The sequence below is a fragment of the Vombatus ursinus genome, unplaced genomic scaffold (genome assembly GCF_900497805.2).
Source record: "Vombatus ursinus unplaced genomic scaffold, bare-nosed wombat genome assembly UNPS02014798.1, whole genome shotgun sequence".
NCBI lineage: Eukaryota > Metazoa > Chordata > Mammalia > Diprotodontia > Vombatidae > Vombatus > Vombatus ursinus.
The window spans coordinates 54,463,345-54,490,359 of NW_020954576.1; the positions used below are offsets into that span (position 1 = coordinate 54,463,345).

Below are 27,015 nucleotides of genomic sequence, written 5' to 3' on the forward strand. Positions count from 1 at the left end.
CTTACATTTTATCCTGTTTTTTTGCATTTCAGTTTTTTTTCCCTAATATTTATTGCTGTCTCTTGGAGTCATTGGTTTCTGTTTGGCCTTTACTAATTTTCAGGAAATCCTTTAACTCAGGAAAGGTTTACCTTTTTTCTAAGCTATTTATTCTTCCAGTTCTTTCCTCTAGAACTTTTATTCCATTTTTTATCTATTCATTTCTCATAGATGTTTACCTAGATTCTTGTTGAAAATCCATTTTAGTCTCTGCTTGCTATAGCTGTGGGTTTATTCTACCCTGTTTAGTTGGAATTTTGGATTTCTTTAAATCTATCATGATTCCTCCTACTGTTCAATATCTTTTGTTTATTCATCTTTCCAATTTTAATTCCTTAATTGGGGCTTTGTGCTACGGCCAGGTTCTGCTTCCTTTTGTCCTTGTGGCTGAAGTAGTTGTTTCTGCTTAATCTCAACCTTGGTCACCTGGGTTCTATCTTGATGTCTAGTCATCATGATTAGTCCCCCCTCAATCTTTGAGGTTCCATGCTCTAAATTTTCAGAGCCCTCTATGGCATCTCAGGACTGAGTGCTAGGGATCTCAGAGGCTATAGGTGTGGGATTTCCCAATCTGAATGCTGGTTTGACTATAGGCACAGCACATTGGTTGCTAAAACTCAGTCATTCAAGCTTTCTTGGGGCAGCCTGCCTAGGAGTATAGAGCCTTATAGGTTACATATGTCTTTAGTCAGTCTCTGCTACCCTGGCAGGCCACTGCCTTGTGTCTCTAAGCTCTGGCATCGGCACAAGCACCTACTGCTTTTGGAGGCTTCTGGCTGATTTTTTTTGTACAGTTCTGGGGTAGAAAAAGTCACTTACCAAAGTTACTCATTGTAGTTCTTGATCATTTTTGACATGGTACTATTTTTAGATTTTTGCTGGATTTAATCTTAACGCCCTTGGCCTCTCTCCAGATAGTCATCTTGGCTAAAAGCCTTACAACAATTTCCATACCTCAACAGATCTGGAATCTCACCAGTGTAGAAATTCCTTCTACAATCACAACCTACAACCCAGATGCACTTCATCCTGTTTAATTCTGATCCTTGTCCTACCGTAAATCCTCCACAGAGATCAATCCAGTGAACTAGAGACCTTCCAGCATTTCACAGATACTGGTCAATATTCAGATTTTCTGTGTGTTATCATTCATTCTCACTAAATGAACAGTCTATATCATTTTGTAGTCATTTGTCCTTATTGGACACCCAGTAGATCTTGTGAAAGCTGGGATTTGACCTCTGATTCTTTTTCTCCTCAGAATGATCTTTGCTGAGTGCTCCCCCAATACCTGCCCCTGTGGGGAGCAGTGCTGTAATCAGAGGATACAAAGGCATGAGTGGGTACAGTGTCTTGAGCGTTTCCGAGCTGAGGAGAAGGGCTGGGGGATCCGGACCAAAGAACCTTTGAAAGCTGGCCAGTTCATCATCGAATACTTGGGAGAAGTTGTCAGTGAGCAGGAGTTCAGGTACAGTAAGTCTAGTTAGGAAAATGTTAGATGTTAAGAAAAAACACTTGGTTTTACTTTAAACTCTAAGCTAACTTAGTCTTCATGCATTCTTCCTTTCTTCAGGAATCGAATGATTGAACAATACCATAACCACAGTGACCACTACTGCCTAAATCTGGACAGTGGAATGGTGATTGACAGCTACCGCATGGGCAATGAGGCCCGGTTCATCAACCACAGCTGTAACCCAAATTGTGAAATGCAGAAATGGTAAGGAAGGAGGAAGGTGGAGCCAAAGGTCTGATGAATCAAGTGGTATCTTGCACAGCCAGGAAACTATCTGGTTATCATTAATACTCCAGGAACTCTTGATTTCCCTAGTGTGGAAACTCCATCCACCAAAGCAGACTGCAACCTGTCTGTAAATTATAGTCTTCTAGATTTAGAAATTAAGTATGGACAACTTTACACAAGGAAAATTAAGTGAATTCCCTTGATCTCACTAGTTAAATATTCCATTTCCATAACCTATTCCAAGAAAAGCATTTAAAATTGATGGTTAACTTCAGAAACCTTTGGGTAAGGAACCAGTTTGGCATTTAATCAGTTCATTTATTGAGTATTTATTAAGTATATATTATTTGCCAACTCTGTGTTTGGCACTGAAAAGGATTTAAGAAAAACGTGGAACTCATTCCCTTCACTCCCAAAAGTTTATAACTGTAGGAATTCACAGCTATAAGTGTCATTCTTTCTACAGCATACCTGACCAGTGCTCATCTAGCCTTTCTTTGAATACCTTCTCGTAAGGGAGGAGGGGAAGGTAGTGACACAGTGGATAAAGCATTGGGCTTGAAGTCAGGAATACCTGAGTTCAGATCTGGCTTTGGACACTTAGTAGCTATGTGACCCTGAACCCTGTTTGCCTAAGTTTCTTCATCTGTAAAATGAACGGGAGAATAAAATAGCAAACCATTCCAGTATCTTTGCCAAGAAGACCCCTAATGGGGTCACAAAGAGTTGAACATGACTGAAAAACTACTAAACAAGTGAGGGAGGACTTACAGCCTTTCAAAGCAACACATAACACTTCAGGCAGCTTTAATTGTTATGAAATTTCTCCTTATATAAAGCCTAAATATGACTTTTGACAACTTTCATACATTTTTCTTAGTTCCATCCTCTGGGGCCAAACAGAATAAGTCTTATTCCTCTCCCACATGATAACTTTTCAAATACTTAGACACATCTATCAGGCCAAGGTCCTTCCCTATCATGGTAATCCTTTTGTGGATGCTCTTTAGCTTATTCATGTCTTTACTAAAATGTGGTGGTGCCAAGAACTGAACACAGTATTCCAGATATGACCAGAGCAAATGCAACTAGATCTGTCATCTGCCTAAACCTGATCACTTTGCCTGTTTGATACAGCATGAAATTACATTAGTGTTTTTGACTTCCTAATCTTTTGACACAATGAATTTTCAGGACATTGAAATCTCCAAATCTTTTTCATGGTCCCACTTCCCCTTTTTAACTTCTGACACTGATTTTTTTTTTAAACTAAAATGTGACTTCATCCCCATGAAATGTCCTATTATTTGATTTGGGCCAATAATCTAGCCTGTCCATATCTTTTTCAACCCAAAGTTTCATCTCATGTGATAATTATCCCTCCTAGTTTTGTATCATCTGCAAATTCAATAAGCATTCCACCTACTCCTTTAAGTTATTAATTAAAATGTTAAACAACACCATTCCAAACACAGAGTCCTGGAGCATTTCTGTAGAGACTTCACACATTGACATTAATCCATTAATAACTGCTCTTTAGGTCCCCCATTCAGTCAGTTCTAAATCCATTTTTTCTCTACTCCACATCTCTTCATCTTTTCCATAAGAGTAGTGAGATACTCTACCAAATACTTAACTAAAATCTACATAAACTGTATAGAGCATTTCCTTGATGTAGCTGTCCAATAACCCCATCCAAAAAAGAAAGAAATGCGGTAATGCTGTCCTGATCTGCTCTTTTTTTTTTAAAGAAAGGAAAAAGAAACATCATAAACTTGAATACTAAAACTTAAATACAAAATAAGAAAAGGAAAAAAAAAGCATTGCCATGGGCACAGCAGAACGTGAGAGGATTCAAAATATATAGCAATAAATTTCCATTTCAAAAAAGCCTATATCATAAATACTACACATTGTGTTCAGAGCAGAGCCGTCCATCTTTTCTTTGCTTCCTTGTTTTCTCTTGTTCTCTGCTGTGCACTTTTTACTTTGTTCTTTTTGTCTCTCCATTCCTCCCCATCCTCCCTCAAGAAGGCTACAGTTAAGTGAAGAGGTAGATGTATGTATGTATGGGTGTGTGTATATGTGTGTATATATACACACATACATACACACAAGCATATATATACACATACATATGTATATATATACCTGCATACATATACCTATACCATGATATCCATAATCATACTGCTATATAGATATATACCTTCATATGCATCTATGTAAGACTGTACTATACTTGTTTGTCCTCTGTTTCCCTGAGGGTAGATAACATCTTCCTTCATCAGTCCAAGTCTTTCCATATTCTTCTAAGTCTACCAACTCGTTTCTTACACCACAACAATATGTACTATATATGTCTATCTATCTATCTATCTATCTATCTATCTATCTATCTATCTATATATACACACACACATATATATGTATATATACACACACACACAATAATGTATACTCTCTGGTTATTTTAAATAGTCTCAAACAATATTGGTTAATATGGCTGACATCTAGTGCAGTTTCCGTTTTTCTCTTTTGATTAAATCTATTTTAACTTTAACTTTGTCTGGCATCATGATTACTACCTCTGCTTTTTTTTTCCTAATTCTACTCCTGATCTTTATTTTATGTTTGTGTGTATCACTTATTTCCTATCCTTCCTGACTCCTCTACTTTATTGCCTTTGCTACCTGCTACCCTTGCCCTCCAATTACTTAACCTACCCCACCTTCAAAGATCCCTCCCTATCTTCTCCCCCAACCCTTTTCCCTTACCCTTTTGTTTCTGTCTGAATTTAGAAGACTTTTATAGCCTTCCAAATATATATATGTTATTCCCTCTTTTTCCCATTCCCATTAATCTAGACAACCCTTCTATACTCCTCCTCATATCCTATTCCCTCACCCTCTTATTTCTTTATATACTTAGAAGACTTTTATTCCCTTCTAAATGTATTTATTGTTCTGTCTTTAACTCAGATCTAATGTGAGTAGGGTTCCCTCTAAAAATTCCTTCCTTATCCCCCCTCCCTATCCCCTTAGCCTTTTATTTTTTTCTGAATTTAGAAGATTTTTATACTCTTCTAAGCATATATGTATGTTTCCTCTTTAACCTATTCCCTATGAGAGTAGGTTTCCAGAACTACTAATCCTCCTTCCCCATCTAATTCCTCTGTGTCAGTTCTTCCTCTAACACCTTGTTTGTATAAGATAAGTATGCTATACCTTTTCCTCAACAGTTTTACTTTTTAGAATAAACATCATACTCAGGTCCACCCCAATCTTTCTTTTGAGCTACCCAATTACTAGTAACAATCTTAGACATACATTTTACATTTCCTTATATAAAAAGTAAACGATCTGTCCTTATTGAGTCCCTTGTTGTACATTAATATTTCTCTTGGATCTGGTATGTCAAATTTTCCATTAAGTTAAGGGTTTTTTTTTTTGTTTGTTTGTTTGTTTGTTTGTTTTTAACAAAACCCTGAAAGTCTGGCAGTTCTTTCATTTTTTTTTTCCACATAGGATTATGCTTAACTTTGCTGGATATATTTTCCACCACAACCCCAGTTCTTTTGCTCTTCGATATAAAGTGTTCTAAGACCTGCAGTCTTTTAATGTCACCACTGCTAAAAGTCTTGTGTGTCTTCGCCATATTTGAATTGTTTTTTTCTAGTTGCTTGTAACATTTGCTCCTTGAGCTGGGAGTTTCAGAATTTAACTATGTATTCCCGTAGGTTTTCCTGATAGGCTCTGTTTTAGGTGGTGATTTTTCCTGTTTCTATTTCTACTTTCCTCTCTTGTTCTAATACTTCAGGACAGTTTTCTTTAATTATTTGTTGTATTATTGTAACAAGATTCTTTTTTTGATTATAGCTTTCAGGTAGTCTGATTATTCTTATGTTTTCTCTTCTTAATCTGATCTCCACATCACTTGTTTTTATTATGAGATGTTTCACACTCTCTCCTATTTTTTTCATTCTTCTATTTTTTCATTCTTTTGTTTCTGTTTGACTGATTCTTGCTGTCTCATAGAGTCATTAGTTTCCACTTGCCCCATTCTAATTTTTAATGAGTTGTTTTCTTCTATTAGATTTTGTACCTCCTTTTCTATTTGTCCCATTTTACTTTTTAAGGAGTTCTCTTCAGTTAGTTTTTGTGCCTCCTTTTCCATTTGGCCAATTCTACTTTTTAAGGACTTGTTTTCTACAGTTAATTTTTGTCCTTTCTTTTCCAAGCTATTGACTGTCTCTTGCATACCTCTCCCTTCTTTTCCCAGTTTTTCTTCTACCTCTCTTATTTGACTTTTTAAATCCTTCTTGAGCTCTTCCAAGAAGGCTTTTTGGGCTTGAGACCAGTTCATATTCCCCTTTGACGTTTTCATATGTGGGTATATTGATAATGTTGTCCTCTTCTGAATTTGTGCCTTGATCTTCCCTTTCCCCATAATAAGAATGTGTGGTAATTGTCCATTTCTGCTCTTTGTGCATGGTGTTTGCCTATTTTCTGACTTTAAAAAAAAAATAAATAAAAAAAAAAAGTTGAGCTCTCCTGTTGGAGCGAAGGGGGCACTCCCAAGCTTCTTTTCCTGCTAACCCAGGCCTTGCACTTTAATGTTTGGCTCCTACTCACCTGAGTCTTGCACAGGGGATGTTTTGCTGCTGGTAGATGTCTGTCAGCCTGGAGTTTTGTCTTCTGGAATTGTACTTCCCAGAGTTGTGTTGAGACACTGGGTGATTTGGCTGCTGGAGATCACCGTTGCCCGTGGTAGTTTTCCGAGCTGGTGTCTACTAGTTCCCTTGCCTGTATTGATATTCTTGGGAGGTCCTATTGTTAGCATTTGCCTGCTCCATCAACCTGAGTCTCCCCCTGGTATGCTGAGGTAGGGCTTGCCACTGGCTTGCTGGGATACCTCCCATCTTGTACTGCTTCCCCTCCCCCAGAGGGAGAGGGGCCTTTCCCATCAGTTCCCCCAAGCTTCCTGGGCTACAAGACTACAGTGCCCTGTCTTTTTGCTGGCTCAGGGTTTTTCCTGGGTCGATATTTTCTGGGCTTTCAGAAGTCAATAAGGGAGGGTGAGAGCAACTTACTTCTTACTCCACCATTTTCCTTCCAGAAGAGGAACCTATTTTTTTATTATTCTTTATATTTTGTTTTATTATTTCTTGGTCCTTTATGATTTCACTTTCCGTTGCCTAATTCTAATTTTCAAGGAGTTATTTTCTTCCTTAAGATTCTAGATCTTCTTTTCTAGTTGGTTGACTTTCTTTTCATAATCTTATTTTTCTTGCATTGTTTTGTTTTTATTTTATTTTATTTTGTCCTCTTATCAGGAGGTTGGGTAATATGTTTCTTCATGAATCACCTGCAGTTGTGGTTGGTCACTGCATCATTCAGTTTCTAAGGCTTTCCACACTGTCTTTAAGATGTTGTTGTCACTGCTCACTTCATTCTACATCAGTTCATTACCAATCTTCCTGTATGAACTTGTTTTTCTGAAACCACCCCCTTTATTTCTTGCAGTACAGTAGTATTCCAGCACATTTATATACCACACTTTATTCAGTCATTCCCAAATGGTGGACTTCCCCTCCGTTTTCAATTTTTCACCACCACAAGAAGAGCTGCTATAAATATTTTTATACATCCTTAGAATTTGTTTTGCTTGGGACTAATCCCTCCCTTAATCTACATTCCTTCTTATTGCCTCTCTCCTGTCTTCCCTTTCCCTCCTATTGAGTAAAATGTATTTCTATAGTCAGCTCTGTGTGTTTGTATATTTTTCTCTCCTTTAATCAGTTCAGATGAGAGTGAGATTCAGATGTCATCCACTATCTCCACCTCTTCCCCTTTGCGTAGACTCCTGCCCTGATTATATGAAATAATTTTCCCAATCCTTACTTTCTCACCTTCCCTTTTACTTGCCTTTTACCCTCCCTTTCCATTCTTTTAAAGTCATCAAGACATAATAAGACCACTCCCGGGTCCTATGTCTAATTAGACTTCATCCGTCTAGACTCTCTGATGATGATAAGGTTCTTAAGGAATATCCCCCTCTGTGAAAATATAAACAGTTTTATCCTCTTTTTAGTCCATTATGATTGTTTGTTCATGTTCATTGTTGTTTAGTCATTTTTTTCAGTCCTGTCTAACTCTTTGTGATTCCATTTGGGGTTTTATTTGGCAAAGATTCTGGAGTGGTTTGCCATTTTCTTCTCAAGCTCATTTTTACAGATGAGGAAATTGAGGCAAACAGAGTTGAGTGACTTGCCCAGGCTCACACAACTAGTAAGTGTCTGAGGCCATATTTAAACTCAGGAAGATAAGTCTTCCTTACTTTAGGCCAGGTGCTTTGTTCCCTGTGCCACCTAGCTGCCCCTTGCTTATGTTTACCTTTTTATATTTTGCTTATTCTCTGACATTTGCACTTCAGAGTTTCCATGCAGATGTGCTCTTTTCATCAGGAATGCTTGGAAGGCCTCTATTTCATTAGAGGTCCATTTTCCCCCACTCTGGAACTATATTCACTTTTGCTGGTTATTCTTGGCTATAGTGCTTTTGTCTTTTGGAATATTTTATTCCGAACTCTCCACTCTTTTGTAGTGGTGGCTGCTAAATTATGTGGGATCCTATTTGTGCCTCCTTATTAGTTGAATCCTTCCTTTCTGGCTGCTAGTGTTATTTATCTTTGGGCTGGAAGCTCTGGATTTTGGCTATAATACTTCTGGGAATTTTCATTCTGGGGTTTTGATTTCCATTTTGTCCTCTAGTATTAAGAACTCTGGCAGTTTTTTTTGTTTGTTTGTTTGTTTGTTTTTTAATGATTTCTTGAAATATGGTGTCTAGTCTCCTATTTTTGGTCATGGCATTCAGGTGGCCCAATGACTCTCAGATTATCTCCTCTCAGTCTGTTTTCCAGGTGAGTTGTTCTTGCTATGAGATAACTTAGAATTTTTTTTCATCAGTCCTTGTTTTTGTTTTAATATTTCTAGTTGTCTGAGGGGATCCTTATCTTCTATTTGGGGCATTCTTCTTTACAGGGAGTTTGTTGCTTCAACAAAATTTTTTACCTCTTGTGCCAGAGTTGATTCAGTTTACAATTCTTTCTTCCATAGTTAATCGTTTCTTTTCCAATTTTTTCCTCTAGCACTCATTTAAAACACTTTTAACTCTTCAAAAAAAAAAAAACAAAACCTCTCATTCCAGAAATTCTAATTGAACATGTGACCACTCTGTTTTTGGTGTCTTTTCTCTTCTTCTAGTTTTGTGTCTTCAGCATCCTATTATTATAGGTTTATATTATAATAGCTTTTTATGGTAATACTCTTTTTAGGTTTGCTCATTTTTCTAGCTTACTTCCTGACTTGGATTTACTTTAGACTTTATGTGATGGCCAGGCTCTATGCATTTATGGATACAATCCCTAGGCTGGTTCTCCTGCTGGTTTCTTAGGAGTTTTGAATGTTGTGTTATTCCAGGATCTCAGGGACAGGTCAATCTGGGGACCTGAAAGGTATCAGAGCTCCCAAAGGGCTCTGATCCAGGGCAAAATCTGATAGATGTCCTTCTGGTCTGAGCTTTGCAAGTTCCTGACCTAGGCTTGGATCTGAGCATCATGTCTCTGGACTTTTTCCTTTTGGAGTTCCAGTAGACTATTGCTAGATTCAGCCACTGTCAGCCAACTGGAAATCACTGCTGGTTCAGAGTGACAGAACTGTAGGCTCCCCTTTGGGCTGGGATTCCTACTCTGTTTATTCCTCTGAAAGTCAGACTGGGTTAGAAGATAGAACTAAGACCCTGCTCCACTGCCAGTGTCAAGTGCCACACAATATACTCTCAGATAAGTAAATACAGATTATGTTTTTAAAAAAGTACAGAATATATGTACCTCTTCCCCCCAATGCCCCCCCAAAAGTGACACTTGAAGTAATAATGTAAACCACTTTGTCACTCTTTCCTTCCAAGATTTTCTGTCATAAAACAGAGCAGTAAGTTAAAGAAGGACAGGCCTTAGGCGTCCACTGAGAGAAGGTAGGATGGCTGTCTAAGTGATGCATCCTAAAATCATAAGTATTCAGAGTCAAAAGGACCTTTTACATTTTCTAGGTCAGCCTCTCACCTGATGCAAGAATCTCCTTTACAATCCTTGATTCTTAGCTTTAAATAACTATGAGAATACTTAGAAGAAATATTTCCCTATCACAAGAGCCTTAGTTAGCCCCCAGAACAGAAAGGAATCATTCTGCCTTGTCTTCAAAACCCTGGTCACATATAAAATAGAAGAAATGATTTATACCAGCTGAAGATCTGTTAACTATCCTTATCCCTTTTCTCCTTGAAGATCCTGCTTCATTTTGTGTTTTAAAATGTACCCAGACACAAATATCAAATATAGCTTATTTTTGTAACAATCTAATCTTAATCCTCCCACATCTCCTCTTATTGATAGAATCTTATTTCAATGTTTCATTTACCATCCCTACGAAACCTACATAAGAGTGTAGTTTAGGAATCATCTTATTTTACTTCTTCCTTTCTTTTCTTTCTTACCCTCTTCATTCCTTTAGAATAAATCACAGAGTACCTTGAACCTGAGGTAGTCGTCCACCACAGGACCCACACTGAGAGTATGTGTTGGAGGAGGGGGAAGGTGATCAACTTTTTTCATCATCTATATTAGTAAACATATGTATGTATGTATTTTGAATTATAAAATATGTGTACCACTGTACTGTACTAATAATTATGTCCAATATAAAATTCACACAAACTGTAGGAATTAAACAATGATGAGGCAAAAGATGAAATGACATTTGATCCTAGAGTCAATAGTGATTTGAAATAGAAAAGTGATATAGTCAGACCTGCACTTTAGGAATATCAATTCAACTGTGTGGGTGCCATGAGGTGAGCCTTGAAGCAGGGAGACAAAATAGAATACTATTGCCATTGATTGGTTGTTGTCTTTTGTGGTCATAGAGGACCAAAATGACATCACTCTATTGGGGTCATGGTACAGTGTGTCTGATGGTAGCTGATCAGATCAGTACAAGCTTGGAAGGCTCTATCACAGGTCAGGCATAAATAGTTCGTATGAACATTTAAAGTGGATATGTCTCTAAATTTGTACATCTCACATTTCTTTTGAGCTACTGCAATTCTGCTTTGCTCATAGAGCACAGTGCTTTCTTTGATGAGGGCACACCATGCTGGATGGTCTTGTGCCAGTGTCTCTTAGTGTCTTACAGTCGATTCCAAAGTTCTGCAGAGAGACTTGAGTGTCCTTGTATCACTTCTTTTGACTTCCATGTGAGCACTTACCTTGTATGAGTTCTCTATAAAATAGTCTTTTAGGCAAATGTATGTTTGGCATTTGAACAGCATTAACTGGCACATCAGAGTTGCACTCTCTACAGTAGAGTTTGAATGCTTAGCAGTTCTGCTTAAGAAAGGACTTCCGTGTCCAGTACCATATTTTGCCAGGTGATCTTCAGAATCTTCCTAAGACAATTTAGATGGAAGCAATTTAGTTTCCTAGCATGGTGCTGGTATATTGTTAAGTTTCACAGGCATACAACGAGGTCAACATAATGCTCTGTAGACCTTGCAATAGTCTAAGCAAGATGTGATGAGAACCTGAACAAGGATGATGGCCATGTGAATAGAGAAAAAGGGATGTATTACAAAAGTAGGGAAGGAGGAAGGAAGGTAGAAAGGAAAGGAACATTTCTTGAGTAAATCTTTGTGCCAAGCACTGAGAATGAATAAATGAAGCATTGAGCTGTTATTATGTGTAAAGCATTGAGCTATGTGCTAGAAATTCAAATCGAAAAGTAAGATTGTCCGTCTTCCCCGGGAGCTCACATTCTAATGGATAATACAACACATATAGAAGATTTCAGCTGCAAGTCAGATAGAAAGTTTCCATGGTCCTTAAGGGTGCAGTGGCAAAATAGATGGTAATGCCTCTTCTTTGATGTCATTTCCACTGATAAAATCATATCAGTTTCTGATGCGGAACCATTTGATAGCTCTGTCAACTTTGAGGACAATAACTTTTTTGAGTCTTCAGTTAAATCCAATAAACATTTATTAAGCACTTACTATGTGCCAGGCACTGTGCTAAGTTCTGAGGATACAATTAATAAAAAGAAAAACAGACCCTACCCTCTGTTTAAAATTTAAGACAACACATAAAAGAAAGTTGAAAATCTGGAGAGGAGAAGGGTACCAGAGCATGGGAGGACAGTGGCATGGTGGAGAAGTCAATGAGTATAGTTGGGTGGGAAATAAGATGTCTGAGGATATGTGTGTCCTGCCCATCTCGCCCTCCCTATCCACCTTAGATGGAGGTTGAAGAATTCATAACTCTACCCATCAGGGGTCAGAATATACTGATGAGGTATAAATTCTAAGGCTAATTGGATCTTCTAAGATGATAGAATTTCATAATGATGAGTTTAAAGAAATTCTGTTCTATTTATATTAATGTCCAAAGAGAGATGGTTGTCAAGATGGAGGTATCAGTGGTTCAACTTGCCTGGCACATACTGCCTCCTGTCTCTCCTTCAGGTTGCCCAAATGCTTCAGCTCGGTTGGCCTGACTGTACTGTGTGGGTAGCAGTTGATTTGCAGGAGATGAGAATGGTTGATTCCCCCCCTTCTCCATAGGATTTGTGCTAAGCTCTAATTTTTCTGAAGTTCAGGTCCTTAATTTCTTTTCTGTTTATCTCTTGTTAGATTTATTTAAATGTAAAATCATTGAAGTCTCCCACAATTATAATTTTACTTTATTTTTCTCTCTGAAATTTGATTAATTTTTCCTTAAATATTTAGATGCTGTGTGTTCATTGTTTATAAAAAATACACATATATATTCACATTTATGTATATTATTATATAATGTTTTTATTATTTATTTAAAGTATGGGTATTTATCTCAAGTGCCTTTAAAGATAATGTGGTTTCCCAGCTTGTCTTTTTCATGTCTACTTTTACTATAAGCTTGTCTAAAATCCTGATTGCCACTCTTGCTTTTTTTTTTCACTTTAGCTAATGCCTAATAGATTCTGCTCTAACCTCTAATTTCAACTCTATATGAATCTTCCCATTTCAAGAGTATTTCTTGTAAACTACATATTGTTGGATTCTATTTTCTAAACCATTCTGCTAATCTATTTTGTGGGTAAGTTTAGCTCATTCATGTTCACAGTTGTGATTGTATAATTTATATTTATATCCTGTCCTCTTGTATTTTTTCTTCTCTTTGCCCCCACTCTCCAATTTACAATGAAGATAATAAAGGTTGTAAAAGAGAGGGAATTTGCCTCATACTTCTATTCTATAAGTAATGCCATATTTTCACTTCCTTGCTCCTGTTCTCTTCCCCTTCCTTGCCACCAGTTACAGGTTTTTACTTTGTTTCTTTCTTTACTTTCCTTCTTCTCTTTCCCCTCCTCTTGCTTATGACTACTCCTTCATCCATCCTTCCTCTTAAGCTCTGCTTGGATTTGTTGTGATTTTACTCTTTTTCTGAGTTTGTCCCTTTCTCCCTTTCCCCATAGTTCCCTATTGAGTCTAATGTTTTAAGTACCTACTATGTTCCAGGCTCTGTGCCTAATATGCTGGGGATAAAAATAAAAACCAAAGATAGTCCCTGCCCTCAAGGAGCTTACAATCTAATGGAGTTAGACAACACACAAAAGGAAACTCAAAAAAGTGGAGGGAGCTACTCAGTGTAGGGAAGGTGTGGATAGGGATGATGAAAGAAGTCCAAAAGCATTGTAGCTGGTAGGAAATGAGAAAAACCGTACTGAACTCTGTGTTTAAATAGAGGTCGTAGGGTCCATGGCCCTGGCCTCTGTCCTAAAGGTTCATTCAGAAGGCCAGAGGGTACTAATGAGATGCAAGTACCAGTTAGATTCAGTCTTACAACATAATTAGATTTCCCAATGATTATTTTCCTAGGGAAGGGAGACATGATGGAGAGTTCCAAAGAAGTATAAAAGCTGTTAAACCCAGTTGCTGGGTAATGGGGACAAAAACTGAACTGAGCTTTCTGAAAAAGTCACCCCGGAGTCCATGACCCAGCCCTGCAGTCAAAAAGTCCAATCAGAGGTGCAGAGAACATTGATGAGATATGAGTCAGGAAGATATGAATTTAAATCCTGCCTCAGACACTTGCTAGCACTTAACCACTTCCTACTACAGTTTCCTCATCTGTAAAATTGGGTTGATAATAATAGCACCTTTCTCCTAGGGTTTGTTTTTTGTGGGGTTTGTTTTTTATTTTGTTTTTTTGTTTTTGTTTTTAGGCAGTTGGGGTTAAGTGACTTTTTTGCCCAGGGTCACACAGCTAGTAAGTGTCAAGTGTTTGGTACGAGGCCAAATTTGAACTCAGGTCCTCCTGACTTCAGAGCCAGTGCTCTATCCACTGCACCACCTAGCTGCCCCTTTAGGGTTGTTTTAAGGATAAAATAAAATAATATATTAAAGCACTTTACAAACCTTAAAGCACTATATAAATGCTAGCTACTATTGTTTTTGTTCTCTGTAATCTTTGAGGAAACTAGGGTTCTGAGAAGATGCTTGTTACTTCTCCCACTCTTAGCATGTAGACATTTCATATTCACGTAGTCCTTTCCAACTAATCAGATGTGTGTGTGTGTGTACTTCCCTATGTTTCTCTTGATTCCTGTATTTATATTTCAGAGTTTCTGCTCACTTCTGGAGTTTATCAGGAATCAGCAATCCTCTTTCATTAAAGTTCTATTTTTCCCTCCATATAGCAGTATACTCAATTTTTCTAAATAGCTTCTTTGATTATGAACCTTTATCTTTTGTCTTTTGCAGTATCCCATTCCAAACTCTCCTCTCTCTATTGACAGATGCCAAATCTTATGTTTCCTTACTGTACCTCCATGGTACTTGAAATCTTTCATTTTGGCTAGTGGTAATATTTTTTCTTTGACCTAGAGGCTCTTAGTTTTGTTTATGACATTTTCTGGGACTTTTTGTGACTGTTGGATTCTTTCTATTTTCACTTAGCCCTCTAGTTCTAAAAAATCTAAGCAATTTTCATTCATAATTTCTTGAAATATGGTATAGAGAGAGAGAGAGAATTTTGTCCATCTTCATTTTTAGGTAGTCCAATTCTTATGTTATCTCTCCTTCACCTGTTTTGTGGGTCAGTTGTTTTGACACTGTATTTTCTTCTGTTTTTTTACTTTGTTCAGTATTTCTTTTCTCATAGAATTGTAGTTTTCTCTTTGTCCTATTCTAATTTTTAGAGAGGTCACTTCTTGAGTAAGTTTTACCACTGTTTCTTTTAAGATATTCATTCTCTTTGCCATGTTCTTCCTCTCTAGCTTTTGCATTTTATACTTCGTTTCATTTCTTTCAGGTACTCTTCTAGTCCTTGTGACAAGGATATTCTTTTCTCTGAGGCTGTGCTTGGATTTGTTGTGACTTTACTCTTTTTCTGAGTTTATCCCTTGAGCTTCTCTACGTCCAAGCTATTTACTAATTGTGTTGACCGTTTTATTTCTATTTACTCATATGTCCTGCCTCAGTTTCAGGATTGAGAATTTAATGCTTGCATCAAACTCCACTACTGATTTCCTGGATCATCCTCTTGATCCTGAATTCCGTGGCTAAAACCATTCCCCACTTTCTTCAGGAATTGTCTGGCCTTGCTTCCTGACTGTGATTCGGGCCCATGCACCTGAATGTTAAGTTGTACAAGTTGTACATTGAACTGTTGCATGGATAAAGTGCAGACAGCCTGGAAGCTAGTCTGAACCCACCTCTTAACTCAGATGGGAATGAGGCCCCTGAGTCACTCCTTACCGTGCTAGAAGGTGGTCTAACCCCATCTCTTGCCATTAATATGGGTGAGTGCTAGGTTGCCCACAAACGGTACTGGTCTGCCCCATTCTCCTTCTGTGTTAACCAGGTTACTTTATACTATATCTCTCATCTACCATATCTTGTCTCTACTCTGCACTTCTACATGATTCTGATAGTCTTTTTGTGCAGTCCTGGACTGAGTAAAGTATATCTGTAGTCCTTTATCATTATTGATTCTGATTCATTTTTAAAACATTATTCAGGTATTTATGAGTGAACTGGGCTCCTCTAGGGTCTCACAATGTCTTCCCATAATCACTCCAAGAAGTTTTACATTTTGATATAGGAGTATAAGAGTTGAAATGGAGGTTGGAGAGGTGATATTGTGGTTTACAAGTGCCTGAGAATTGGCATGGTGGTTTGGTTCCTGACAAGATAAGGTGAAGGGGACAGCTAGGTGGCACAGTGGATGGAGCACCAGCCCTGGAGTCAGGAGGACCTGAGTTCAAATCAGCTTCAGACACTTGACACTAGCTGTGTGACCCTGGGCAAGTCACCTACCTCATTGCCTATGCTCCCCCCCCCCCAAAAAAAAAGATAAGGTAAAGAAAACTCACCTGTTAGAGCCCAGGGACTAAAGAGTGAGAATCTAAATCCTAGTGGTAGGAAGAGGCAAGCCAGAGTATAGGCTTCATGGCCTGGAAATGTATAGAAAGTAGTATAGTATTATCATTCTGGACAAGATAAAATAAAGAGATAATATGAAAGATATTGTGGAGATAGAAACAAGATTTGGCAACTAATTGGATATATGAGGTGAGGGAAATTAGGATTTGAGGATGACACTAAGGTAGCAAACATTAGTGACTAGAAAGATTTTAGTGCCATGGACAGAAATGGGGAAATTCGGGGAGTGTTTGGAGAGAAAGATAGTGTAATGAACTCTTTGATATGGTTTGCAACTCATCCATACTTGCACATCCTTTTCAACTCAGTCTCTCCCACTGAAAACAAAAGGGAGGAATAGAAGGAGGAGGTTGGCAAAGATTTGTAGAGTATGGGGAAGCAGGACAGCCAGCTCCCTCCCACAGTTACTCCAGCAAAAATCTAGGAAGGGCACTAAACAAAGTGATGATTGGGAAATCCGAGGAGAAACCATAATGGGATATTTTTTTCCAGCCCAAGTAAGCACAGGCCATAGCCAGAGGCCTGCAGATACAGAAGGAATCCAGCCTGGTAAAACTGCACAGAGCTTCTAACGTGGAAACTTGGCTGGATTCTACCTATGTGTAGGAAACTGGAAAAAAGATAGTTGTGTCATTCTGAACTTGAAACACGGCTACAGATCAAGTGCAAACTGAGGTTGCCACCTCCTGCTGAGTAACCAGGTCAAGAACTTCAAACTAGGTATGGACCTACACCTCTGTCATCTAGACCCTAGAGCAGGATCTTGAATTCGGCCCATAAACTTGGGCTGGGTTCTGAGGCTGAATAGTCAGAGTAGGGACTGTAGACCAGGAGTCAGTTTAGAGTTCTGTCACATTAACATTGTTGCATAAAGACTTGAGCTTGAAGCCGAACCTGAGTAATCAGACAGGGACTGTGAAGGAAGGATGAGTCTTACAACTCTTTTGTTCTGACTTTAGAACATGATGTGGACCTGCAGATGAATATCCGGGGCAAGAAATGCCAACGAGGGTTGAGCCTATAGGTCTGTTGCTCTGAACCCTTCCATCTAGGACATGGACAGGGGCCAGAAACTATCTTTTGGAAACTGGGATTGGAATCCTGCAAATCTCATACCAGGAGGGCAGTGATCTGAATTAACATCCTAGAGCAACAGGTACAAAAACTTAGCCAAGTAACAAATCCCTTGCAATTAAAGGTACCAAACGGAAATGTATGGTGCAGAGACAAATAGGAAATATTAGAACAAAATGAAGAGACTTTTTTTAAAAAGAAGAAAATGTAAAGTATCTCCTATCAAAAACAACCCACTTGGAAAGCAGATCAAGGGGGAGATATAAAGTCTAAGAATTATCAGACTAACTGAGAAATCATGACCGAAAGAAGCCTCGATATATTTCAAGAAATAACAAATGGAGGCTGCTTAGACCTACTGGAACCAAAGTACAAAGTGAAGTAAGAAAAAATTCACCAGTCACCTCTGAAAAGAAGCCTCAAAATGAAAATTTCAGAAACATCTGAGCAAAAATCCAGAGCTTCTAGGTCAAATTGAAGAACACAGCAACTGACCATAAACAAAAAAATAAAACAAAAAAAAAGTTCAAGTACCAAGGAACAACAGTCAGGAATCACACAAGATTTGGCAGTTACCATGTCAAAGAAACAGAGCTTGGAAGGAGATTTTTCAAAAGACATAACCTTACAACCAATAGTAGCTTCTAAAAATTGAGTATAATCCTGTAGCTGGGGAAAATGGGCCTTTAAGGAAATACAAGACTTCCAGGTATTACATATTAAAAAACCAGAGCTTAGTAGAAACCTTGAAATCCAAACACAAGAGTCAAGAAAAATATAGAAATGTAAATACATTTGAGCATTTAGAAGGGATTATACAAGGATAATGTGTTTACGTTCTAATAGGCACAAGAGAAAAGTGTCACCTCAGAACTCTTATGTCATCAGGTATCATACAGGGAATTAAATAAGACAGTCACTAGAAGTAGTTTTGTTTTATTTGAATGATCTTAAAAGAAAAAAAAAGGGAAGGTACAATTAATACACTAAGGATGAAAGGGTTAGGAAGAGTCAAGGAACTTACTATGTTAAATAATTGTGATAAATAGTCAATAAACCTTTTTTAAGCACCTATTATATGCCAAACATTGTGCTATGTGCTGGAGATAAAAAAGGAAGGCTGAAGCAGATTGCATCAAACATGGAGATTTGATGCTAAAAACACTGTCACCATCCTTTTTTGTAAAAAGGGACGTGAAAGGCAAAGAGAGGAAAAAGTGAAAGAAACAAGATAGAGCAAAAGTACCTTTGCCTGAGTTATACCTCCTTTACGCACTCCTATCAGTACCTTCCCAAAGCTGCCAATACTCACAACCTGCAATGACTGTGTGTAACTGGAAAGACATAATAAAAAATGCAGTCATGTCAGAGGAGATGTAACAGGACTCTGAGAAGTGTGCTACTTGGACGTTGGAAAAATAATAACTTAGAGATGTACGTAGCCTATATCAAGAAGAAATTTGGCAAGAAAATAACCCCACCTGGCACTGTGTTGTGGGCAGGAACTTTGGCAGCTATATGATTCATGAAACCAAGTACTTCATCAGTTTCTACCTAAGTCAAATTGTTCTTCCATTCAAGTCTGGTTAGAATATGGATTATTCTACCTATCTAAAAGATTCATTCAAAGCACAGGAGCTGTAACCTAAATTCCAAGTACTAGACACTGAAAATCTTCAGCCTTGCCATGGGAACACCTTAATCTTTAAGCCTTTATTATGCTTTTGTTCTACAGGGCATCCTGTGTATTAGTTTGTTATGTTTATAAAATAGTTTGTAAAACAACTTACGTTTGCATTTATTTCCTATTCCATATTCCATCCTTTTGATTGACACAATCCAGCTCCTCTTTTAAAAATAAACTGTGTTGACTGAAAAAAAATTAAACTGAATACTAATGAGAAGGACACAGCCTTACAATGGAAGAGGCATTGCAGAATGTATTAGAAAGTAGAATCCAACAATATGTTTATGCAGAACACATTGAAACACAAAGATTTATGTAAAGTTTAAAAATAGGTGGCTGAATCAAAAACTATTTTGCTAATGCTAAATTCAGAAAATCAAGGAATGAATCATCTCAGACAGCTACAGTAATACTACATTCTTCAAAGGGATAAGCTGGGAAGCTTATGCTTAAAGGTATCATAAGCACTGGAATTTCTATCAATACTAAACATATATACACCAAATAGCTTAGCATCTAAATACTGACAGGAAAAGTTAAATTAGTTACAGGGAGAAATAGGTAGTAAAATTATAATACTGGAGGACTTCAACATACCCCTTTCAGACCTAGAAAAACATAATAAAGTAAATAAGTTAAGGCACCAAATAGAATTTTAGGAATGTTAGATATCAAAACTGTTTGGTTATTCATTAGAATAGAAATGAGATTATATATTTCTCAGCCTTGCATAAAACATTTATAAAAATTGACAATGTGTTAGGACATCCAAAAAAAAAACTCACCAAAAAATGTAGGAAAAAAAATTAAACATTTTTTACTGACTGCAATGTAATAAAAATTATATTAAATAAAGAACAGTGAAAGGAAGAATTAAAAATTAATTGATGACTCAATAACAATCCTAAAGAACTAATAGGACAAAAAACAAATCCTAGAAACAGTGTAAATTTTTGTCAAAGAAAATGACAACATGACGAAATGTTTAGGATTCATCCAAAGTAATCTTTAGGGGAAAATTTAAAGGGATAGAACAAATCAATGAATTGGGCATACTAGGTAAGTAGATCATTTATCAAACACTTATTATTTGTCATTACATTTTATGATATTGTGCTAAACACCAGGGATACAGAAACAAGGCGGGGAAACAATGATCCCTACTCTTGGTGAACTTAGATCCCAAGAGGGAAAAACAAAACATAAAAGGGAACTGGAAATCAGGCAGTGAGGAAGGAAAGATGATGTCCAAGGAGACAGACAGACATTGTGGAGGTAGGAAAAATAATGTGATAGTAGGACGGACTTGAATATGAGCTGGAAATGGAGAGTGAGCAGCATTGTTATGGCTTTCTCATGATATAATGATTCCAGTCAGGGACTTACCAATCACTGAGAAGGCTCTCAATGTAGAGTTTTAAAAAAGAGGGAGAGAGAGAGAAAAAACTAAATAACTTAAAACCCCGATTAAACATCAAAATAGAAATTCTGAAAATAAAGAAGAGGTGCACAAATTGAAAGGAAAAAAAATTGCATTGAACTAATCAAACTAGGAACTACCTTTTTAAAAAAATCTGTTGACTAATTTGGTATTTCAAAAGGAGAGGAAAACCAAGTACCAATATCAAAAATGAAAAAGGAGAAATCACAACATGATATAAATTTTTTTGGAACTATTTTGCACAACTATATACCAACAAAACTGACAATGAAATAGGTTAGTATTTATTAAAATATAAAACATCCTGATTAACTGAAGAAATCAAATATTTAAATGACTCAATCTGAGAATGGAAAAACATTGAAGAAGCCATAAGTGGAATCCCAAAGAAAAGTTAAAAACATGGGACCAGATGAATTTTCATGTGAATTCTATCAAAGAACAATTAATCCTACTATTATAGACTTTGCAAAAATAGGAAAAGATTGGATTCTACCAAAGTCTTCTGTATTACAAATATGCTCTTGATACCTAAACCATGAAAAGTCAAAACAGAGGAGGAGGAGAGGGGAACTATAGAACAAAACCTTAATGAACATTGATGTCAAATTTTTAAATAAAATATTAGCAATGGTGCTATAGCAACATGTCACAAAGATTACGCTATATAATCAGATTAGAGTTATACCAGGAATATAGGGTTGGTTCAATAATAAGAAAATTAAACCAAACATAATTGTCCATATTAATAACAGGAAGAAAAATTATATGATTACATTCCTGGATGCAGCAAAACTTTCTGACAAAATACAATGCCTGGGGCAGCTAGGTGGCGCACTGGCCCAGGAGTCAGGAGGACCAGAGTTCAAATCCGTCCTCAGACCAAACACTTGACATTTACTAGCTGTGTGAACCGTGGCAAGTCATTTAATCCCAACTGCCTTAAAAAAACAACAACAACAATACAATACCTATGTCTGCTAAAAGCTCTAAAAAGCAGATGAATGGACATTTCCTTAACGTAATAAGTAGCAGCTATCTAAAACTAAGAGCAAGCATTATTTGTAAATGGGGGTCTAAACTCGAGATCTTTTCCAGTAAGATTAGGGGTAAAGCAAGTATGTCCATTCACATCACTGCTATTTTTTTTATTTTTAAAAATTATACTGTAAAGTTACCACTGCTATTTTTTGAAATTTAATTTTTTTGTTACATATTAAGTTCTAAGTAGTCTACCTCATTTGCTTCCATGTCCCCTTCTTTTATTTCCCAGCACAAACCAACCTGAATTATAGTAATCTGTCTCCATTAATTCTAGAATTTCATTTTATACCTGCTAGTGTCTCATTTGTCTAGATACATTACTTCGGTTGATTCATGATAAATATGGAGCTTTTTGCATTTTACTTTGACACAACAATTGCAGCAATAATAATAATAGCTAGCATTTTAAAAGCACTTTTAGGATTGCAGAGCAATTTACAGACATCTAATTTTATTCCCACAACAATCCTGGGAGGTAGGCACTATTATTATCCCCATTTTGTAGATGATGAAACTGAGTTTGAGAGAAGTTAAGTGACTTGTCCAGGGTCAAACAGCAAGTATCTGAAACTGGATTTAAACTAAGGACTTCATTACCCAGGTCTTGGGTTCTATCCACTGCCACAGCAACTAGGTCACTTGTGAATAATAAAACAGTTCTATGACAGGAACTATTCAAACCTTGGCATTTCAGCAAAATGCAAGTGCCCTGGTAGCATAGACTGGGAAGGATGAGGGCCCCTGGAGCAGACAAGGTAGCCTTTTTTTGTTTGCTTGTTTGTTTACCTTATACTTGATACAACTTAAGTTTAGCAGATTTGTCATTGAGTACAGTTTTCTTACTGAGTCACACTTTACTTACTTGTATTTTATTTTAGAGTGTTATTTGATTTTCAGATGTGCCAGTTTGCACATCAAAGGCCCTGCTCCGTTCAGTATTCCTAAGAAAAAATTAAGTATTCTTATTTCATTAAAGAATTTTTTCTCATTCAAGAATATTCTCAATTTTGCAGGATCATTTTGGGGATACAGTCTGATTTCCCTTTCTTTTCAATCCTGAAGTCCTTACTAGTTAACAGACAGTTATTAAATGCTTGCTATGTGCCTAGCACTGTGCTAAGGCCTGGGGATTCAAAGAAAAGCAAAAACAGTTCTTGCCATTCTGGAGTTGCCATTCTAATGGGGGAGACAACACGTAAATGATTAGGTGCGTACAACATATATGCAGGGTAGATAGAAGGGAGATAGAGGGGAAAGCACTAGCAGCTATATATACTGGGGAAGGCCTTTTACAGAAGTAGGGGATAAACAGAATTTTGAAGGAAACCAAGGAACCTAAGAAAGGTAAAAAGGGAGAGCATGCTACCTGTGGGGACAGCCAATGCAAAGGTATGGAGATAGGAGATGGAGTATCATTTGCAAGGAGCAGCAAGTAACTGGATTGTAGAGTCTGTGAAGGAGAGCAGAGTATAAGGATGCAAAGGTAAGAAGGAGTCAGGTTTTGAATAGCTTTAAATGCCAGAGTACTTTATAATTGGCTCTGCAGGTAATAGCAAACCACTGCATTTTACTGAGTACAAAGGTGATATGATCAGAGTTCCATTTTAGGAAAATCATTTTAGTAGTTGAATAAAGGATAGATTGGAGTTAGGAGAGAGTTGAGACAGGGGACCACAACTAAAAGGCTATTGCAGTAGTCCACTTGAGAGAGGATGGGTACCTAAATTAGTGCAGTAGCTGTGTGAGTAGAGAGAAAGGGATGTGTGTGGAAAATGTGAAGTTAGAAATATCAAGATTTAATAGGGCCATTCACTCTGACTCCAGTTTTTCCTAACTTCTTACTTTTTTTCAAATTGCTCCTTTCCCGGGAATGGCCTCTCTGCTGTGATCTCACCTCCTGGCTTCACTTTTTGAAACAAAAATAGTAACAATAATAATAGCTAACATATATAATGCCTACTATGTGCCAGGCACTATGCCTACTGCTTTACGAATATCTGAAATCCAACTCATCCTTTGTGACTCAGTTTAAAAGCCTTATCTTTTATGAAGCTTCAATCATTCCATAGTCAAAAATACTTTTTCCTTCCTTGTAGTTCTGATAGCATTTTGTCTGTATCTAATGCACTACCATGTTCTCTTTTGTTTATCATATTCTCCCTGTTCCGTTTTACACTTAATGTGTTTGTGGATTGTGCCATCTTTGTCTTTGAATCTAGTTGGGATAATAAGTTTATAAGAAACCATATTAAAATACAAGACAGTTTAGAATTAAGTTCAAAATTGTGATACTTCAAGATATCATTAATGTCAGTCCTTCCTCCAACAGTGCAGATTGGAATTCGTACATACCTTCTTACCCTGTGGTACTCTTGTCCATATCCTCTCAAAAGTTCTCCAAAGAAGATTTCAGCTCACTAGATGCCTTCCTTTTAGGTCTTTTTTTTTCTTTTAAACATTGCGTAGGTTCTCAAGAAGTACTAAGGCTCTCCATCTTGCTCTTCCTTCTTGTTACCTGACTGGCACACATCTCTTTTTTTTTATATCTAGATGATATCTTTTGTGCTATTTCTTGCACACAAGTCATTATTGGTAATATTCAACAGTTTACTCATACTCACAGTATTTCCTTCCATTGCCCTTTTAATCACCATATAGAGGAAATAGACTTCATTGTGTTGTGTTTAAAATCTGTCAGAAACATTTTATTCATATTACAAGTAGTTGCAGAAAGAGGCACCAGTTGACCAGTTTTTCATCTCAAAATGGGCTCCACTTAAAGCAAATTCCAGCTACCATTTATAAAATGGAAAATCCACAACATTGAATAAATGGAAAAAATATAGATAAAAATACAAAATATGGGGATCTCTGTTATGGTTTTGTATCATTTCTACTGATTACATGGACACAACCATGGCAACATAGTCAGCAGTTTTGGCTTATCAGAAAGCCAAGGACAAAAGCCGTAGTTCTTAAAATACTTAGAAGGCCCTAGGTTATTTAGGCTTCCACATTCCCCCTTTTTGTGCTTTCCTAGCATAATTGACAGTAAAAAAAGAGAGAGAGAGGTAAAGTGTCCCACTCTGACACATAATAGCTGTGTGTCCTTGGACGAGTCACATAACTTCTTAAGGTTCTAGGCCAAGGGTGGGGAACCTGGTGCCATATGTGGCCTCAGGGCCAAAGGTTCCCCACCCCTGCTGTAGGCAGAGTGAATCACTAGGATGGACTTTATAACTACATGCTGCACCCTAATTGATGCACTTATATCATGATTCAAGTTACAGTTAGGTTAGACAGGACCACACCTACAATCTAAGGGGAAAATGTAGAAAAGTGAGCCTTGGAGTGCTTTGAGGTACTTCATAGACCAAATTTCGCTTGTTGTTTTCTTTTAATGGGCTCCATATCCTGTATCACTATCCTTGAGTATGGGGAATCATTTAAACTTTAGTACATACAATAATTAGGAAGTGGCTGATACTTGCAAAAGTTTTTCCACTCTGTACCTCCATTACTATGGATTCGGGGATACATAATGACATTGAAACATAATGCATTTGGATGTCTCCTGGAATGGTCAGAAGAATTGACTATGAGGGCAAAGAGGGGCATTTTTGTAATAGCGTTAAACTATTCTGTAAAGTCTGGAACTGAAAGTCAAAGACTGACATTTCATAGGTATTCTGATTCTTGTTAAAGGTCAGAGTTTTCGTTTGGTCAATTTAATAGCCCATTTCATAACCTAGCATTTTTCTAGGGATCCAGGCCTGTGGTCAAACAGATAGAGGGAAGAAAGGAAAGGAGGGACTAAACATTTATAATGTACTTATTCTTGTTCCCTATGTGTTTAGTTCTAAGCAAGTAGATACTAACAAAAATAAAGACATGCTCTGCCCTCAAGGAGTTTCCATTCTAATAGGGGAAGACTACACACTAAAAGCAGCTAAAAAATGACTGTGGGGAAGAATGGGATGGTTACCAGCTTTTGAAGTCCAAAAAGTCTAGAACGGAACTAGGAGGGGAGACCTAAATGCCCTCATAAAATGGAGGCTTCAGGAGGAACTCAATAATGAGAGAACAGAGGCAGGCCTTGCGGAGATATTCCATAGTTAACAGGCCAGAAGGGTTGCAGACTGTTCGAGGTTGAGAAGGGCCTGGGCACCAAGGAAAGTTTCAGGATAAGACAGTAGTAAAAATATGATTTTGAAGTCTAGAAAGTCAAAAATAAGACTAGAAGGGGAGTAAGAGGAAAAGGTGAAAAACCCACATTTATAAAGGGGGCAAGCCAATGAGGATATTTGGAGAGATCCCATTACTATCTTGGCAGGACTGTCACCCTCGCCTTCCAAATAATTTATACCCACCTGAGACTGGTTTAAAATTCGAATGTGCTACTCAGCACTGCTAATTGGCAGCAGTTCGTATTCCCCCCCCCTCCCACCATGGTGGATTGTAAGTTTCTGTCATAAAACTTTTACTAGGATTAATGTAAGATCATAGACAATAAATTAGCCAAATATATAATCTGAAGGAATTCCACCTCACAGCAAGTTCCATTGTTTTCAATTAAAATAGGGCATAGTTATTTTTTAAATAACATCAATACTTAGAAAAATTTTTAAGTCAGTTCTAGGAGGTATTAGTATTATTTTACAACTGTGATATAGTATATGACAATTATTTTTAGATAGCCATCTTTTGTACTCTCATACAAAGTCTTTCTAAAAGCTTCCAGCTTTTTTTGTACTCTGTATCTTCTATGTCTGCTTTTAATTCACGTGACATACTATATTCCTCTCATTTCAAATCAGGTATCAGTGGTGCAACATAAGAATCATGAAAAGGAACAGTTAATGCCTACTGTGTGATGAGTTGTGCTTTTATATTTCCCATTTCTGCCTTACTTTTATTGTGGTCTTTTCATAGTGCCCAAATTGAACCAGCTTCCTCTTTGGCTCCACATGGTTTGTACACTATAAAATTTCTCAAACTTATGATGTAAATTTGCTGCTCTCTCGTTAGTGGTGAAACTGCCAGCTTTCCAAGCTCATTTTTCTTTCTTCATAAGCCAGTTTTTAAATTTGTTTTTTTGCCTAAGTGTGAATCTAGCTCTTCCTACCTATAGCTAGGTGATACATTCTGCCTTCCCTTTCTTTCTAATTCTCTTTTACACACTCAAACTATTCCAACTAGATGTATAAAGACATTGCTTCAGTTTGTTAACCTGTTGACTTCAACCAAATTCAGACTGGCTAATGTTGACAAGTGGATCGATATTGCAAGAAAGGAGAAAATGTACTTCAGGCACAAGATAAACAGCATCTTCTTCTGATATCTTGTAGTACTTTATTTTGATGAATCTTGTGACACTGAAAATATACTTTTTTATGTGTACTTGTTTATGTACATGTCTTACCTCCTAATAAATTGTAGTCTCCTTGAG

The 27,015-nt window shown here is 37.2% G+C and overlaps 1 protein-coding gene and 1 pseudogene across 2 annotated transcripts in view; both read left to right on the forward strand.

The window, feature by feature from the left end:
• Positions 1 to 27,015, forward strand: part of ASH1L (ASH1 like histone lysine methyltransferase) — a 244,442-nt gene that overhangs the window by 188,724 nt on the left and 28,703 nt on the right. For both annotated transcript variants that reach the window (XM_027871093.1, XM_027871092.1), the window contains exons 11-12: positions 1,301 to 1,507; positions 1,613 to 1,759. In XM_027871093.1, the coding sequence (XP_027726894.1) occupies positions 1,301 to 1,507; positions 1,613 to 1,759 (354 nt within the window). The remainder of the gene's footprint in view (positions 1 to 1,300; positions 1,508 to 1,612; positions 1,760 to 27,015) is intronic.
• Positions 18,544 to 18,984, forward strand: LOC114049722 (annotated as a pseudogene).